The sequence below is a fragment of the Microcaecilia unicolor genome, chromosome 9 (assembly GCF_901765095.1).
Source record: "Microcaecilia unicolor chromosome 9, aMicUni1.1, whole genome shotgun sequence".
NCBI classification, from domain to species: domain Eukaryota; kingdom Metazoa; phylum Chordata; class Amphibia; order Gymnophiona; family Siphonopidae; genus Microcaecilia; species Microcaecilia unicolor.
The window spans coordinates 44,610,835-44,630,165 of NC_044039.1; the positions used below are offsets into that span (position 1 = coordinate 44,610,835).

At 45.6% G+C, this 19,331-nt stretch overlaps 1 protein-coding gene across 1 annotated transcript in view; it reads right to left on the reverse strand.

Moving 5' to 3' along the window:
• WNK1 (WNK lysine deficient protein kinase 1) overlaps positions 1-19,331 on the reverse strand; it is a 515,889-nt gene that overhangs the window by 34,269 nt on the left and 462,289 nt on the right. Inside the window, 1 exon segment of the mRNA XM_030214920.1 lies at positions 9,715-9,912. Within this exon segment, the coding sequence (XP_030070780.1) occupies positions 9,715-9,912 (198 nt within the window).

Consider the following 19,331-nt stretch of genomic DNA (forward strand, 5'->3'; position numbering starts at 1 on the left):
TGGCTTTGACTGCAGTTCTGGCTGGGCCTTGGGTGCACACTGTTGATGAGAACGAGCATGCCGGGACTGAGCCTGCTGAGGCTGGCGAGAAGGTGCGTACCTATATCTCAGAATAGTAGGGACCCCTCTTTGACTTGCCCAAAAACCTCCTAGATGAGAAGGTGCAGCGGGAGAGTGTGTCAATGGTGTCAGTGTGTTTCTTGGTGAGGTCAACAACCTCCTCTACCTTGTCTCCAAAAAGGTTCTCTCTCTGGCACATGGCATCTACCAACCTCTGCTAGATGCCACATCAAAGGTGTCATAGGTGCCCCTGGCCAAGAACTTTCTACACACCTTCTGCTGCTTAACCAACTGGCAAAGAGATTCAGCCTGCTCCTGTGGGAGAGAATCCGCCAAATCAGATATACTGTGCACCAAGTTCCACAAGAACTTGTGTAGAACTGCCAATATTGAATATGGGAGATGAACATACAGGCCTGATACATCTTCTGCCCTTAAAAATCCAGGGTTTTAGCTTCTCTGCCAAGGGGTGCCGAAGCATAGTCCCTACAACTCCTGGCTCTTTTGAGCATGGATTCCACCACCAAGGGGTGATGAGGAAACTGGGGCCTATCAAACCCAAGGGAGCTCTGGATCCAATACATCATGTCTATCTTTTTGGGCAGGACAGGGACTGAGAGATGGGGGCTCTCAGTTATTCACCTGAACGTCCCATAGGATCTTGTGAAGCCACTCTAGGACAGGAATTGTAGTCCAGGACCTTAAACATCTAAGCTCTGGACTCGTCCTCAGTCTCTAAATGAACTGGAATGGCAGCCACCATTTCCCTGACACAAGATGGAAAGGAGGCTCTCAGGAAATTTTCTTCTTTCTTCAGAAGGGGAGGAGTCAGATGAGCTACCATAGGACTCTTCCGAGAAATACCGTGGATCCTCATCAGACTCCCATGAGTGCTCCTCATTGGTGCTGGTGAAGAACTCCTCATGGGAGGGCTGAGAACAAGCCTGCCTCAATACAGAGGAACCATGTCCTTGAGATGGGCGTTGAGGTATTGGATCTACCCTCGACTCCAGCAAAGCCTCCTCCACCAATGTTGAGGGGGTGCTAGCATGGGCAGCACCGGGATCGGTGACCTCACCACACACTAAAGGGTTGGCAGGCAGCAGTTGGATGCATGCCAGGCACAAGCACCCCAGATACTGATGCACTCAGTTGTAAAACTACTACTACTACTTAACATTTCTAAAGCGCTACTAGGGTTACACAGCGCTGTACAGTTTAACAAAGAAGAACAGTCCCTGCTCAAAGGAGCTTACAATCTAATGGCCCTTGCCAAGTGCTCATAGAGTGTGACCCGGATGTGTTCATTGAAAAGAGGCCATTGGGAAAGGCTGGAGTGTTGAGTCAGAGAGGCTGCTGAACTGCCAGGGTCAAAACGGGTGCCAGGTCCTAGCTGCATGGAGATCTCTGCATCAGCATCTCTTGCATGGAAGGGGAGCAGACCTCCCGGTGGCGCTGATGCTTCTCAGGGATTGGGGGCTCCCTCGGTGCCATGGAACTCCTGGCACTATGTGTTGAGGGGGATCAATGTTGATGCTTTTTGGCCTTTGCCTGATGCCAGTCAGTCATCCTCAGTGCTAATGAGGATGATGTCAAATCCTTATGTCACTTCGGGGTTGGTTCCGATGCTGACCGGTCCCGGGGGCAGTGCACAGCAGTTGGCATCAAGGCAGGTGGAGACCTACTTGATGCATGCTCACTCCCAGTGTCTCAGACAGGCCTAGCAGCCATATGGACCAATGTCAGTGCAACTCTTGACATCGATGCTGAGGATTCAGACCAGGCTCCAAAAGGTTTATCGCACTGAGCATCTCTAGCCAGCTGGATACTTTTCTTCATAAAAAAGGCGCAGAACACAGCTGGAAAGGGTATGTTTACACCCCAAACACTAAAGACACCAGGAATGAGTGTCTTTGCCAGAGATGGTCCTATTGCACGGGGTACAATGCTTAAAGCTACGGGAAACCTTTGATGACATGGAAGGGAAACCAGCCATAGCCAAATCAAATGGCTTGATGGTGCCAGAAAACAAAAGGGGCAAAGCACCTGAAAAAATTAAAGGAATGAGTCCCAACTGGAGTTCAGGTCTAAGTGGGCATAAAGAGCACAAAAAACCCCCAAGGAAACCTAAAATTGTGTGTGTGTGTGTGGTGGTGGTGGTGGGGGATCAAAAACGGGGACAAGGAAAAAAAACCCCTTAGGAAGGCAATATTTGCTGTAAAAAGTATTCACACACCAGATGGTGTGAGGAGCTGTGGAAAATGTGTCCTTCCCTCACAACGGATGAGAAGAGACAGATGGTCCCACTCTCTTATGGCAGGTGGGAAGGCACTCATGCATGTGCAGTGGGGACACTGAGTGTGTTCTTAAAGTGATAGCAGCTTTTTTTATGCTCTGCACCAGGCAACGTGGATGACGTCACATGAGAGAATATGGCCTGCTTGTCCCTTGAAGAATACTATTCTCTCCTCTGCTCTGGAAACTCTTAACCAGGGGCGTAGCACCGGGTGGGCCGGGGCCCACCCACTTTGGCCTCAGGCCCACCCAGCAACGGTGCACGCTGCAGGCCTTCTTTCCCTCGGGCCCTCCCTCCCCTTCGGGCAGCGCCACAGTCTACCTATACAGGAAAGCTGCACGGCACCGGATCGTTCTGCCGCTACGCTGCTGCCCTCCGCTCCGTTGCCATCATCTTTCTGGCACAGAGTTGTTACTCGTTCTTCTGCTGCTTATCTGCAGCGGATCCGCGCGCTGCTAGGGCTGTATGCTGCTGCGACTGCTTCCTCTGCGCTGGCCCCACCTTCTTGAAGAGGCGGGTGGTAGGTTTGTTTTGTGTGTGTGTGTGCGCTGGTGGTGGTGGTGGGGGGGGGGTCAGGGAGAGACAGGAGCACTGTTGGGATGAGGGAGTGAGACAGGTAGGCGGAGGGATGGAGAGATGCTGCAAGGGAAAAAGAGAGGGAGAATGGTTGGATATGGGTGGGATGGGGAGAGGGAGGGAAAGGGCATGAGAGAAAAAAACGTGTTGGACATGAAAGTGGAAGGGAGGGAGAGATGAGAGGGGAAATGTTGAACAAGGCATTGAAGTGAGGGAAAGGAAGGATGGAGAGATGGGGGGGGGAGGGGGAGAGAGAGAGATGTTAAACCAGGGGCTCAAGGCAGGGAGAGGGAGTAAAGTTGGACATGAAGAAGGTGGAGAAGAGGAGGGAAAGGAGAGATGCACAAGTGGGGGAGGGGAGAAAGAGGGAAGATGGATCCAGGGAGAGAAGATAGACAATGGATGGTAGGGAAGAGAAAGGGAAAATGCTGGACAATGGGGGAGGGGAGAGAGATGGGACAGGAAGATGCTGGTGGTGGGAGGTAAAAGGTATAGGGAAATAGGCTATGAGGGTGAGGAGGGTAGAAAGAGGGAACAGATGCTTGGCTGGGGGGGGGGGGGCAGAGAGAAAATTTTGTGCTCAGGCCCACCCAAAATTGGCTGTCTGGCTACGCCACTGCTCTTAACTCCTCCCATTCCCCTTTCTGTAAGACATGACAAACTCCAGCCTTGGCTGACCTCTAGAATCCACTATCTACATTCCTGTGCCTGATCTGCTGAATGCCTTTGGCTAAAATCCTGTGCCCATGCTGACTTCATACCTTTCAAATTCTTGCTGACCTCCTTCCAGTCTGCACTTTCAATTGCTAAACAAGACCACTACATCCATTTGACAAACTTTCTTGACTCCAATCCTCACCATCTGTTTGTCACACTGAACTCTCTACTCAAAGTGCCTTCATCTCCAACCCCCCTTCCCCCTTCACGTTCTCTCCAGACTACGGCTGAGTACTTCCATGACAAGGTTCACAAGATTAACCTTGAGTTCTCAACCAAGTCACCTCCACTTCTCCTCCCCAAAGTCCATTCTGTAAACCTTCCTTCAATCCCTGCCACCTTTTCTTCCTCTTCTGAAATCGCTGAAGGGGAAACTACACATTTTCTTTTCTCCGCCAAACTCACCACATTTTCTTCTGATCCTACTCCGCACCCATGTACTCAGCACTTTGTCTCTTACTGTCATCCTTTTTATCTGTCATATCCCCAGTCTTTCACTTTTCACTGCAACTGTTCCTGATGGCTTCAAACATCCTGTAGTTATACTGCACCTCAAAAAACCTTCATTGGACCCTACCTGCCCTTCCAACTATTGCCCCATCTCCCCCTCCCTTTCTTATCCAAGCTACTTGGACATGCTGTTCACCGCCATTGCTTTGACTTTCATCTTAAGCTAATCTAGATCCACTTCAATTTGGCTTTTGTCCTCTACATTCAACCAAAATAGCCCTTGCTAAAGTCTCTAATGATCGGTTCCTGACCAGATCCAAAGGCCTATCCTTCTAGATCTATCTGCTGTTTTGACACTGTTGATCACTACTTACTCCTTGATACGCTGTCCTCACTTGGATTTTGCTACTCTGTTAGTTTTCTTCTTCACTCCCATCGCACTTTTAGTATCTACTCTGGTGGATTCCCCTCCAATACTATCCCACTATCAGTTGGTGTATCTCAGGGCTGTGTCTTGGGACCTTTTCTTTTTCCATCTATATTTATTCTCTTGGTGGTCTGATCTCCTCCCATGGTTTTCAGTATCATCTTTATGCTGATGACTACCAGATCTACCTCTCCACATCAGAAATTTCAGCAGGAATCCTGACACACGTCTCAGTCTGTCATTGCTGCTTGGATGTCTTACTGCCACCTGAAACTAAAAATGGCCAAGACTGAGCTTATAATCTTTCCCCCTAAACCCACCTCTCCTCTTCCTCTATTCTCTATTTCTGTGTATAACACTCTCATCAGCTTGTAACCGTGGGGTCATTTCTGACTCCTCTCTTTCTGCACAAATCCAACAGACTGCTAAAACCTGTCATTTCTTTCTCTATATTATCAAAAATTAATCCTTTCCTTTATGAGCAAACTACCAAAACACTTATCAGCACTCATTACCTCATGCTTAGATTACTACAACTTGTCTCTCACAGGTCTCCCACTAAACCAACTCTCTCTCCTTCAATTCGTTCAACTTTTGTTGTATTGGCAGTATATCAAATTTTAAATAAACTATAAATTACAACTCTGCTGCACGACTTATATTCTGCCAGTGTCGCTAGGCTCACATTAGACCTCTCCTCAAGTCACTTCATTGGCTCCCTATTCATGTCTGCATACCGATCAAACTCCTCTTATTGACTTACAAGTGCATTCACTCTGCAGCTCCTCAGTACCTCTCAACTCTTTTATCTTTCCCTACACCTCTCCCCGGGAACTCCGTTCATCGGGTAAATCTCTTCTCTTATCTGTACTCTCTCTCTCCACTGCCAACTGCAGACACTTTTCCTTTTATCCTGCTGCACTATATGCCCGGAATAGATTTCCTGAGTTAGTACATGCTCCATCTCTGGCTGTATTCAAATCTTTGAGGCTGCTTTTAACTCCTATTCACTTGTTCAGGACCCACATCTGTTTTGATAATTCCCACCATAATTCCCTAATCCCTTATTTGTGCTGTTTGTCTTGATTAGATTGTAAACTTGGTTGAGAAGGGACTGTCTCTTATGTATTTAGTGTACAGCGCTGCGTACATCTAGTAGCACTAAAGGAATGATAAGTAATCTATCCTTTTGGTCCCAAACCATTCACAGATACCACAGCTACAGTCATAAGTACATAAGTATTACCTTACTGGGACAGAGCAAAGGTCCATCAAGCCCAGCATCCTGTTTCCAACAGTGGCCAATCCAGGTCATAAGTACTACTACTACTACTTAACATTTCTAAAGCGCTACTATGGTTACGCAGCGCTGTTCAGTTTACCAAAGAAGGGCAGTCCCTGCTCAAAGGAGCATACAATCTAATTGACAAAATGTGCAGACAATCAAATTGGGGCAGACTAGATTTCCTGAATAGAGGTATAATGGTTAGGTGCCGAAGGAGACATTGAAGAGGTGGGCTTTGAGCAAGGATTTGAAGATGGGCAGTGAGGGGGCTTGGCGTATGGGCTCAGGAAGTTTATTCCAAGCATAGGGAGAGGCGAGACAGAAAGGGCGTAGCCTGGAATTGGCGGTGGTGGAGAAGGTGCAGAGAGGAGAGATTTGTCCTGTGAGCGGAGGTTTCGGGTAGGAGCGTAAGGGGAGATAAGGGTAGAGAGGTAATGAGGGGCTGCAGTTTGAGTGCATTTGTAGGTTAGTAAGAGAAACTTGAACTGGATGCGGTACCTGATCGGAAGCCAGTGAAGTGATTTGAGAGGGGTGATATGAGCATATCGGTCCAGGCGGAAGATAAGAGGTACCTGGCAAGATCCCAAAACAGTACAATACATTTTAAGCTGCTTATTCTAGAAATAAGCAGTGGATTTTCCTCAAGTCCATTTCAATAATGGTCTATGTATTTTTCCTTTAGGAAGCCATCTAAACCTTTTTTAAACCCCACTAAGCTAACCACTTTTACTACATTCTCTGGCAACGAATTCCAGAGTTTAATCACATGTTGAATGAAGAAATATTTACTCTGATTAGTTTTAAATTTACTACTTTGTAGCTTCATTGTGTGCTCCCTAGTCTTAGTACTTTTGGAAAGAGTAAACAATTGATTCATGTCTACCCGTTCCACTCCACTCATTGTTTTATAGACCTCTATCATATCTCCCCTCAGCCGCCTTTTCTCCAAACTGAAGAGCCCTAGCCGCTTTAGCCTTTCCTCATAGGGAAGTCATCCCGTTCCCTTTATCATTTTCGTCGCCCTTCTCTGTACCTTTTCTAATTCCACTATATCTTTTTTGAGATGCAGTAACCAGAATTGAACACAATATTCGAGGTGCGGTCGCATCTTGGAGCGATACGATGGAATTATGTCATTATTTTTGTTTTCCATTCCTTTCCTAATAATACCTAACATTCTATTTGCTTTCTTAGCCACCGCTGCACACCGAGAATTAACCCAAACATTTGTTACAAACTTGACAATGTTCAGCTACAGAAATCTTATGTTTGCGCTTGAGCAGAACTTGAAACCATTGGCTTGTTTCTTGGACATGGTGAGGAAAACTGAGAAAAACTGGTGACTAGAGAAAATGACAGACATTTTCCTCCTTGCAAGTCTGAAGAGATGAAGAATTTGTTTGGCTGGTATATTGGACCCTGCCATAGAGGGGAATAAAAAAAGTTAACTCATAAGAATAAAAGAAAAGCTTAACTGTCAAAAAACATTAACTAAAAAACATTAAGGCAATGTAGTAGGGGGAGTTTTGGTAGAAAGCTAGAGGAGGCAACATTTGATTCTGAAGCTCAGCTCATCGTTCCAAAACTATCTGCAGTTCTGGAAGGATGAATCTAGCAATTACGGCAGTGAAAATGAAAAACCAAAATGCCACTGTAGCACAGAGCAATCTCATGCATGAAAGACTTCTGGCTTTACAGGAAGCTCTGGAAGATTCATAGTTGGTGCTAACTTTGTTATTCAGTGATCTACTTTGCCTTCAGAAAATCTGGTTTCCACAAAATGCCAGTTCCTAATCTAATTAAATATTTAAGTTCAGCATGCTCAGATTTTTAGCTGGTACCCCAACACCACTGGTTCAACTACCACAAAATATGAGTCTATATGTAACAGGGGCCAATATATTCATATTGGACAGACCAGAGATTTCAATTAGATTTTCCCGGAAGCACCTTAAATGTGTACTGTGGAGCTACCTTTTTTCACCTGTTACAGAAAACATGCTGAGGGACGAAGTTCACAAGTCTGAAAAAGCTTATATGTAGAGTGTGGCAAGAATAGTCTAGTTTCCTTAGACTCAAGATCAGCCACTTTTCTTGAAAAACTGCCCATTCCTATTACCCAACTCCATTATGTTCATCATTCTCTTTTTCACAAATATGTAGAAGTTCTGTAGCTATGGTGCTACAGTTCATACAAATATGGAAAAGGTATAGTTTATGCGAAAACCCAAAATATGGGTTGATATTTTCTTTAGGCAACCTAAGTCTAACCATCAGTAATTAATGTAAGGAATAATAAAGCCAAGTGCACTAAATTATGCAAAATCGAGAACTGTAAAGCATCATGAAAATATGATCTTCAGTACAATTTGCCTTCTAAGGCAGTGGTTCTCAACACTCTCCTGGGGGACCACCAGCCAGTCAGGTTTGCAGGATATCTCTAATGCATATATCCATAACGCACATATGTATGAATGACTTGCATATAATGGGGGTGAAAGGTATGCAAATATGTCTCATGCATATTCATTACAGAATTCTATATTAGGTTCACTCTCGGGTCTGATTGTGGTTGCCTCAATGAGACGTGGACAGCTTTTCATGCAAAGGGCCCGATTGCGGCTGCCTTATTAAGAGATGAACAATTATATGTAAAGATTAGAGACATAGAGGCATATTTTCAAAGCACTTAGCCTTCCAAAGTTCCATAGAAACCTATGGAACTTTAGAAGGCTAAGTGCTTTGAAAATATGCCTCTATCTACTCCAAACTGGTTACGGTTGTTCATTTAAAGAGATATAATCATTCTAATAAGAACCAGAGACTACAGCTCGTTGTGAGAAATGATGTTATTTGGAACCTGTGAATAAGGAATTTACCAGGGATTATTGAACAATTTCTGTTGAACACAACGTGAGTTTATAAGAGAGAGTCCTGGCATGACCTGGGAATGCCAGAAATGAAAGATCAAAAATTAACAGATGAAGATTTTTGAACTGTTACATTATTAATGATTATTAGGAACCATTGATTATTTGGAGTTGAAAGTACTGATATGTGTATAATTAATGTTACTTTATACAGTTTGATTGTGGATTGTATGAATGAGTACGAATGATAGTGATTGGGAAGTTTCAAACAATATTGGGAAAAAGAATTTGTAGTGGTAAAGAAAAATATTTAATAAAGATTGAAAATTGACATTGCAACGGTTGTTTTAGATTTGTAATGCATATTCATTACGGATATTCTGCAAACCAGACTAGCTGGTGGTCCCCCAGGCAGGGTTGAGAACCACTGCTCTATGGAGTGATTCACAAACATCTGTCATTTTAACTGAAGTGGAGCATATATTTAGCTATAACTACTAAAAACATTTTTGTCCAGTTTTTTCAGGTTCATGTGAATGAAAGAACACTTAAGGCCATATTTTCTCTTCCTTCTGTTTTTGTATGAAAATTTTCCCCCATAATCTTCCTTTTATTTTCAGCAGTCTTCTCTTCATGACATCTAGAAGATGCATGCATCATAGTAAGACTGACACCCCGCAAAGGGCAGTGTTTTTCTAAATGTTTCCAATGAGATTTATGTAAGAACAGAGTTTGCCCATTTTATAGAAACACAGTTTTATAGTTAAACCATCAAAGCCAGTTATACATGCTGCCTCAAGTCTAATTTGAAGGCAGTGAACATACCACGCTAGAATATACCCACACACTTGACTGAGAGCTATATTTTGTGATATTTGATCAACCTCTTTTTGTTTCAGGGTCTGTTTTCTGATGGTGCTTCCAATTAGCAATACAAAAGATCACTATACTCAATGAGTATAGTGAGGAGAGAACAGGCATGTTAGATTTCTATGCTCATTCTACTGTAATCAGAAACTATCAGTGTTCTCACCTTGTCCTGGTGCGGAGAGGCTGGCAGCAGAAAGGGCAGCATCACTGGTAAAGGCAGAGCAAAGATTCTCACTAGATGGAGAAGGCTTGAGGGGCTGCAACAGCTGGCTCTGTCCTGTATCTGGGACACTACCAGGAGGAAGAAGATAGTCTTGCTGTGGTGCCATGACTGAATGGGCAGTCTGAGCAGACACATTTCCTGTGTAAAGAAACACATTTTTGAAGTCTGAAGTGAAATTCCAATGACAACTTATCAGGGGGGGGGAAAAAAAGTAGGACAGTCAGTACTTTAAACTGAAATGTACAAGAATGCTGGTACACCCCAGATAGTAAGTAAACTGTAATACAGAGCAGATAAGGTGAACAAGCTACTAAAGTTTGAAGGTGAAAATTATAATTTCACTCAGGATACAGTCTGATAGCATCACCAATACAAACTGGAGAATATAAAAGCTATTATAAGTCAGATTCTTTTGAGAATTATTTCTTATTGTTACTAAAAATAAATGATTACAAAATATCCTCATTCATTTCTTTTAATGTTCTTTAGTTCTCTGGATGTGTGGACACTTTCAAAAAATACATAAATATTCAACAGATCAATTCAAGACCACCCATTTCATCTGGGATGCCTGTATTTGTAAACCAATGTTTCTGTAACAGTTTTTTACAGATAGCAGGACGGAACAGGCACATAAGTGGGATGACATCATCCAGTGGTACCAAAACAGAACAGCTCTTCCACATCTAAGTGAAATTCTGAGCATGACCAGCCCTTCCCAAGTGCAGTAGTCTCTTCAGTCCTCAGTTAGTTCCATAGCTCATAAAGTAAAATAATGCAACTCAGATAGGTAGGAGGGATTGTATGCCTGATCAATACTGCTGTTTACGGAATACATCCACTACAGATGAGAAACATTTCTTTTTCCATTAACAAGAAGGATACAGTGTCAAGAATTCAAGTGGGTAACTCTGAGGGGGGGATGCACTAAAGTCGTTGTTAGAGCCTTTCCCTACAGAATTCCATAGCGAATCGGTAGGGAATGGCTATGCATGAAGGAAAGGGAATGCAAATGAGCTGCTCGTTCCAGCTCACTTGCATTCTTTAACCCTTCGTAAAACCGTCAGATAATCGGCCGGTAGAGCATGCGCAGAGCAGCCAAGCATTATGCTGGCTGCTCTGCGCATGCCAAAGACGTAAAACAAACAAACACGTCCTTTATGGATGGTCCTTTATTGACAACCTTGCCCCCCCCCCCCGCCCGAGGTCGCTGCCGCTCCCCGCTGCATTGAAATCAAAACTTTTACGCAGCCCCAGCCCCCTCCCCTTCCTTGAAGTGACAGCTTCCCCGCCATCCTCCGTCCCCCGTGGCCCCGCCCCCGCCGCCCCCCCTGAGGTCATCGCCGCTCCCCCCTCCACCCGCCCCCCTCCATCTGCCACCGGGCCCTCGCAGCGCCTCTCACCTCCGTGTGAAGGCGCTGCACCGGCAACAGCAGCTGATCGCCTCTTCGGACTTCCCTCCTTTGCTCCTGGGTAGGTGTATAGGTAAGAGTGTTTCATAAGTTACACAGTTAGTTTATAGAATATTAGTAAAAAAAGGCCCGTTTCTGTAAGAAATGAAATGGGCGCTAGCAAGGTTTTCCTTTGAGTGGGTATGTTTGAGAGAGTGTGTGTGAGACTGACTGTGTGAGAGAGAGAGAGAGAGAATGTGCGACTGTGTGTGTGTTACAGAGAGAAAGTGAGACTGGTTGTGAGTGTGTCTGTGACAGAGTGTGTGTGTGAGAATAACAGTGTATGCCATGGGCCCCCCTCCATCCGAGTTCCAGGGTCATCCCCCTCCCTCCCTCTGAGTTCCAGGGTGGCCGCCTCCACCCCTCTCTCCGAGTTCCAGGGTCGACCCCTACCTCCCTGTCTCTCTCCGAGTTCCAGGGTCGACCCCTACCTCCCTGTCTCTCTCCGAGTTCCAGGGTCCTTCCTCCCTCCCTCTCTCCGAGTTCCAGGGTCATTCCCTCCCTCCCGAGTTTCAGGTTCCCCCCTCCCTCTCTCCTAGTTTCGGGGTCTCCCTCCCTCCCAGTTTCAGGGTCCCCCCTCCCACCCAGAGAGCCCCCTTCCTCCCAGTTTCAGGGTCCCCCTCCCTCCCTCCCAGTTCTAGGGTCATCGTCCCTCCCTTCCTCCCTGTTCCAGCCGCATTCCTTCGAAATTTGTAAAATCATCTGTTTCGGTGGCCGAAAGCAGCGTTAAAAGGCGTGCAGTCTTGGCTCTTCTCTCTCTCTTATTGCGGAAACAGGAAATGAGGGCGGGACCATAGCTAACAGAGAGAGAAGGGCCGAGCCTGAACACCTGGGGGGGGGCGACCTGGGGGGGCGTGGCATTGTGGCGAGGGCGGCAGGGGCGGGGCATCATGCTGCTGTCGTTCGACCGGGGGGGGGGGGGGGGCGTTGCGGCAGGGCCTCATGCTGCTGACGTACCCGGAACTACGTGACGTCGGTTTAGCCTGCAGCCAGAGAACACGAATGCCTCAGCCACACAGTCAGCTTCAGAACGCTGGAAGTGTGTTTTATTATATAAGATTGTAATTTATGCACCTTTTCTTTTAGCAATCTAGGCACATGCCTTTAACCATCTCAAGGGCTGGTGTTAAGTGGTCATGCCTAAAATATACGTATGTTTTAAATACCTAAGAGTACAACATACATCTAACATGAAAATTCTCTGAATAATCTTCCCTATGAAAGGAAGGAAGAGTAAGAACTTAAATCAGAAGAAAACAGGAGACCATTTTAGGGAGAAAGAGGGAACAGTCCTAATGGAACTCCAGCTTCTGTAAACCAAAGAAAATAATACTCGCATGAATGAGCTTGACATAAGCCTCACTGAAGAAACTAGAACTGTGGCTCTTTTACGAGGTTGAAAAAGGAAACTTAAAACTAGATTCAAATTCCATTCTGGAAAAGCAGTGCAAAAGGCAGGGATGAATGAGAGCAACTCCCTTGAGAAAACAAATTAGATCTAGATGAGCTGCCAAAGAAGACCTTTGTAAGTGACCTCTGAACACAAAGCCACAATCTGAACTTTCAAGGATCCCAAAGCCAAACCTTTGGAAAGGCCATCTTGAATAAAGGCTTATATCTGGGTTACTGAAGCTGCAAGAGGTGAAACAGCTCTATTCACACACCAGGATTCGAATAAATGCCAAATTCTTGAATAGGTAGCAGAAGTTGAATGTTTTCGAGCCTGAAGAAATATGGAATATTCTTTGTAGCTTAAAATGAGAACCAAGAGCCAAGCCGTAAGACAGAATGGAGTCAGATCTTCCATCTGTACTGGCCCCTGGTTGAGACCCACCATTATTTTCATATATGTTTTCCATATTATCACTGGCATACAAGGCCCTTTTAATGCTGGAGTAGAAATGGCCTGTTGAAGTTGAATGAAGTCCATAAACCAGGGTCTTCTGGGATAAATCCAGAACTGCAAGAATTACTGTGATGAGTTGAGATCCTTTGAAGTACTCAGCACAGAATTGGTAGAAATAGAAAAATCAGGATGTTCAAAGGCTAAGGTCGGATTCCAACTTTCAGACAATTGAAAAACCAAAGAACTTTGGTGTTGCTCTTTGTGGCCATGAGATCTATTATTGGAATGCCCCACTGGTTGGATATTTGAGCGAAGGCCTCAAAAGATAACTTCTATTCTCCTGGGTCAAAAGAGTGCCTGTGGGAAAGTCTGCCTTTATGTTCTGCACCCTGAAAATGTTTGCCTTTGAGAGTGCTAAAAGATGGCGCTCTGCTCAAACCATCAAAAGATTTGCTTCTTGGGATATAGCTACCCTCTTGGTGCCTCGCTTGTTGATGTATATGATCACCATCAGATTTTGTTGGACAGCACCATTATTTCTTTTCCTTTCACTATATGTAGAAGAGACTGATGAGCCAGCTGAAATGCCCTGAGTTCTAAGTGACTGATAGACTAAGATGCCTCGATTGGGGTCCTGAGATATTTCATCCTGGCAAAAAGCTCCCCCAACATGCAGAATTAAACTTTTTTTTGTATTCTTTTGGGAGGAAGTGCACGTTAGCTAAATAACACTGACTTCATGCAGGAGCCTGTAGCGCCTCCTGAATAGGAAGCAGTATGTGCTCCCACATTAATTTTTAAAAATTGTGATGTGCTAACGCTAACATTAGCATATGGCCAGAAATTCTATAAATGGATAAATGCCTGTTTTACGGGCTGTGCTAGAAATGGGCTTAGCAGGTGGGAAATTCCCGCATTAGGACATGCGAAGCCCATTTACAAGTGCAGCTTATAGGGCCCTTTTATATCCAACATTACTACTAGGGATAAACATGATTCTAATTAATTTTCCCTGAAATAGATTAGAATAGTGTTAAGACAATTTAATTTTGGTTCCCTTATTTACTAATCATCCGTTTTCTCTCCTCCATGCCTTGCCCAATATCAATCCTCCCTTCCTGCTGCTGCCCGACAGCATTCATGTCTGCCTCCCACTCTGTACCATCACTCTTTCTGCCCCTTCACAGAAGCATCTACCTTTTCTCCTATCATTTCCCCCTAGCAGCAACCTCCTGTCCAGCAAACCCCTCCAGCAACCCTTCCAGCTGGAACAGTTTGAAGGAGTTATTGGCTTTAGGATGAATATGACAAAGATACTTATATATGGATCTTCCTGGTGAAATGATGCAAACTATAAAGAAGTACCCCTTTAGCTGGCCTAATTCACAGTTTAAATTTTTGGAGGTTGCTTGCTCGTGGCTAACTGGTAGTTTTCAGTGGCACTTAACTGGTTAGTGCCGCTGAAAATGTCCAGTTAGCACCTATTTCAAAACCGGCTATTTTGGGAGTTTTCTGGGGACGGAGTCGGCACTTAACCGGCCAAGGTAACAGCATAAATAGGACAGCATAAAAGTCAATCCTATCTTTGTGGTGCTGAATATTGCATTTAACTGGCTATGCTTTAGCTAGCTCTGCAAACCCAGAAATTCAGTGCTGAAACCCAGACATGACCTGTCATTGAATTTCCACTCAGAGATCATTTTGGGAGCCAGTGACCCCCCAAATATTGATAAAAACCTTTAAGGAGGGCATAAATTTGTAATGGATTGGTAATGCGTTCAAAATGATGGTCCTACCAATGTTCCTGTACAATTTTGTGGTGCACCTATAGAACCCCCACCCCAATTTTTTCGTACTTTGCATCAGAAATGTTATGCATTTATTTGGAAAAGGAGGCCGCCTAGAATGAATAGAAACATTTTGTTTTAAGTCAAATCTATTTTATTAAAGTACAACTGAACAGACAACTCAATAAAATACATACATCAGATGTATACAACTGTATCCCATTAACCACCTCCCCCCCCCCCCACAGCTAAATAAAATCTGGACTCTTATAATTCCCCCCCCCCCAACTACAATTCATCCAAAACTCAACTCCTCCCCCCTCCCCAATGAATTAACATTTTCTTTTAATCAAAGACAAGGAATGGAGGCGATGCCAAATTTCCAAAAGTATTGTCAAGTAGTTCAGTTAAATGCGATTTTGAAACGGATGGAATCGGAATATGAATCTGTGAGGCATATGCCTTTATGGGCAGTCCTTTGGATATCAAAGTCCTTTATCAGAATATACTTCAGCAAGAAATGCATCAGAGAGGATGAAAAAATTCCAGCTTGTAACCATATTAATCATCATCCAAGACCCACTGGTCAAAATTCTGGTTTATTCCTCTAAAGACAGAAAACCGTTGAACTGCTTTGTAGAGGGGACCAGAAAGGTTTCATTGGGTAGATCTCAAAGTTGAGGGATGACTGGTCTGAGACGTTCCTTTTCTTTGCTTGACAGAAAGAAGTTTAGTTTTGAAATCTAGAACAATGGTAGGATCCTGAATTTTGACCAGTGGGTCTTGGATGATTAATATGGTTACAAGCTGGAATTTGTTCATCCTCTCTGATGCATTTCTTGCTGAAATATATTCTGATAAAGGACTTTGATATCCAAAGGACTGCCCATAAAGGCATATGCCCCACAGACTCATATTCCAATTCCATCTGTTTCAAAATCGCATTTAACTGAACTACTTGAAAATACTTTTGGAAATGTGGTATCACCCCCATTCCTAGTCTTTGATTAAAAGAAAATGTTCATTCATTGGGAAGGGGGGGGGGGGGGGGGAGTTGAGTTTTGGATGAATTGTAGTTGGGGGGGGGGAGGCGGGGGAGGAAGTGACATCATTGCACGAGATGGCAGCCTAGCTTCTTAGCTCCTGCTCCCTGCACTAGATTTTAGCGTTAATCTGCGGCCATCAGCACTGCTGAGAGTGGTAAAGGCGGCTAGTGTACCTATCTACATTTCAACAGACATGAGTAAAGCTTCTTCAGCTCGGAAGAAGGACGCCGAGAGGCAGGCGGGAAGTGTGGCGGTTAGGGCAGCTAAGCGCCATGAGTCTCAGGAGCGGGCTTCTCCATCTGATTCCGACTCTGCGCTGTCCCTGGCGGAGACACGGGTGCCCCCTTCGAAGAAAGGTATTTCTGGCGAACTCTGGAAATTTTTGTCTAGCATTCAGGAGGATATTAAAACCTCCAAGAAAGAGATTTTGGAGCGTATGGAGCTGCTGAGCACAGATCTCCGAGAGTTGGGCGTTAGGGTGGAGGAAGCCGAGCTGAAGCTCGACGAACACACTGAAACTCTGAGCGTGCATGCCAAAAACACTCCAAGTACTGGAAAAGAAAAATGCTGACTTGACATATAAATTGGGTGACCTAGAGAACAGCAGCCGAAGGAACAACCTCTGGTTTCGGGGGGTCCCCGAAAGGGGAGAGACCGAAGATGTGTCGAGGATTGTGCAGTCCTTGTGCACCACTTTGATGGGCCCTGAGGCGGGAGAGGTATCATTTGACCTTGATAGAGCGCATCGAGCCCTGGGCCCGCGGAAGGAGGAACAGGCGTGGGACATATCAAACATATAAATTGCGAGTGACCGTACTCACCGCAAATGCGCAGTAGAGACCAACATTCAAGGAGCAACACTCCAAACCCCGCCTCCACCAGCAGCTCCTGTACCGAACGTAATGCAGCCAATAGGGAGGGAAGGAGGGGGCGTGGAAATCGGAGGAGGACATAATGCAGCCAATAGGGAGGGGAGGGGCGTGGAAAACGGAAGAGGACGTAATGCAGCCAATAGGGAGGGAAGGAGGGGGCGTGGAAATCGGAGGAGGACATAATGCAGCCAATAGGGAGGGGAGGGGGCGTGGAAAATGAAGGAGGATGTAATGCAGCCAATAGGGAGGGAAGGAGGGGGCGTGGAAATTGGAGGAGGACGTAATGCAGCCAATAGGGAGGGGAGGGGCGTGGAAAACGGAAGAGGACGTAATGCAGCCAATAGGGAGGGAAGGAGGGGGCGTGGAAATCGGAGGACATAATGCAGCCAATAGGGAGGGGAGGGGGCGTGGAAAATGAAGGAGGATGTAATGCAGCCAATAGGGAGGGAAGGAGGGGGCGTGGAAATTGGAGGAGGACGTAATGCAGCCAATAGGGAGGGGAGGAGGGGGCGTGGAAATCGGAGGAGGACATAATGCAGCCAATAGGGAGGGGAGGGGGCGTGGAAAACGGAAGAGGACGTAATGCAGCCAATAGGGAGGGGAGGGGCGTGGAAAACGAAGGAGGACGTAATGCAGCCAATAGGGAGGGAAGGAGGGGGCGTGGAAATTGGATGAGGACGTAATGCAGCCAATGGGGAGGGGGCGTGGAAAACGGAGGAAGATGTAATGCAGCCAATAGGGAGGGGGCGTGGAAATCGGAGGAGGACGTAATGCAGCCAATAGGGAGGGGAGGGGGCGTGGAAATCGGAGGAGGACCTAATGCAGCCAATATGAAGGGGAGGGGGCGTGGAAATTGAAGGAGGACGTAATGCAGCCAATAGGGAGGGAAGGAGGGGGCGTGGACATCAATGGGGGAGGGAGGGAGGATGGAGAAGAGAACCACCATGTACAAGGGCACAGCAGGAACGACGAAGTGGCCGAGGCCACTGCTACAAAGCTCCAACAACTGACTACAAGGAGACACTGAACCTCCACTGACACACAGCTCCAACAACTGACTACAAGGAGACACTGAACCTCCACTGCCACACAGCTCCAACAACATAAGTACATAAGTACATAAGTAGTGCCATACTGGGAAAGACCAAAGGTCCATCTAGCCCAGCATCCTGTCACCGACAGTGGCCAATCCAGGTCAAGGGCACCTGGCACGCTCCCCAAACGTAAAAACATTCCAGACAAGTTATACCTAAAAATGCGGAATTTTTCCAAGTCCATTTAATAGCGGTCTATGGACTTGTCCTTTAGGAATCTATCTAACCCCTTTTTAAACTCCGTCAAGCTAACCGGCCCGTACCACGTTCTCCGGCAACGAATTCCAGAGTCTAATTACACGTTGGGTGAAGAAAAATTTTCTCCGATTCGTTTTAAATTTACCACACTGTAGCTTCAACTCATGCCCTCTAGTCCTAGTATTTTTGGATAGCGTGAACAGTCGCTTCACATCCACCCGATCCATTCCACTCATTATTTTATACACTTCTATCATATCTCCCCTCAGCCGTCTCTTCTCCAAGCTGAAAAGCCCTAGCCTTCTCAGCCTCTCTTCATAGGAAAGTCGTCCCATCCCCACTATCATTTTCGTCGCCCTTCGCTGTACCTTTTCCAATTCTACTATATCTTTTTTGAGATACGGAGACCAGTACTGAACACAATACTCCAGGTGCGGTCGCACCATGGAGCGATACAACGGCATTATAACATCCGCACACCTGGACTCCATACCCTTCCTAATAACACCCAACATTCTATTCGCTTTCCTAGCCGCAGCAGCACACTGAGCAGAAGGTTTCAGCGTATCATCGACGACGACACCCAGATCCCTTTCTTGATCCGTAACTCCTAACGCGGAACCTTGCAAGACGTAGCTATAATTCGGGTTCCTCTTACCCACATGCATCACTTTGCACTTGTCAACATTGAACTTCATCTGCCACTTGCACGCCCATTCTCCCAGTCTCGCAAGGTCCTCCTGTAATCGTTCACATTCCTCCTGCGACTTGACGACCCTGAATAATTTTGTGTCATCGGCGAATTTAATTACCTCACTAGTTATTCCATCTCTAGGTCATTTATAAATACATTAAAAAGCAACGGACCCAGCACAGACCCCTGCGGGACCCCACTAACTACCCTCCTCCACTGAGAATACTGGCCACGCAATCCTACTCTCTGCTTCCTATCTTTCAACCAGTTCTTAATCCATAATAATACCCTACCTCCGATTCCATGACTCTGCAATTTCTTCAGGAGTCTTTCGTGCGGCACTTTGTCAAATGCCTTCTGAAAATCCAGATATACAATATCAACCGGCTCCCCATTGTCCACATGTTTGCTTACCCCCTCAAAAAAATGCATTAGATTGGTGAGGCAAGACTTCCCTTCACTAAATCCGTGCTGACATTGTCTCATCAGTCCATGTTTTTGTATATGCTCTGCAATTTTATTCTTAATAATAGCCTCCACCATCTTGCCCGGCACCGACGTCAGACTCA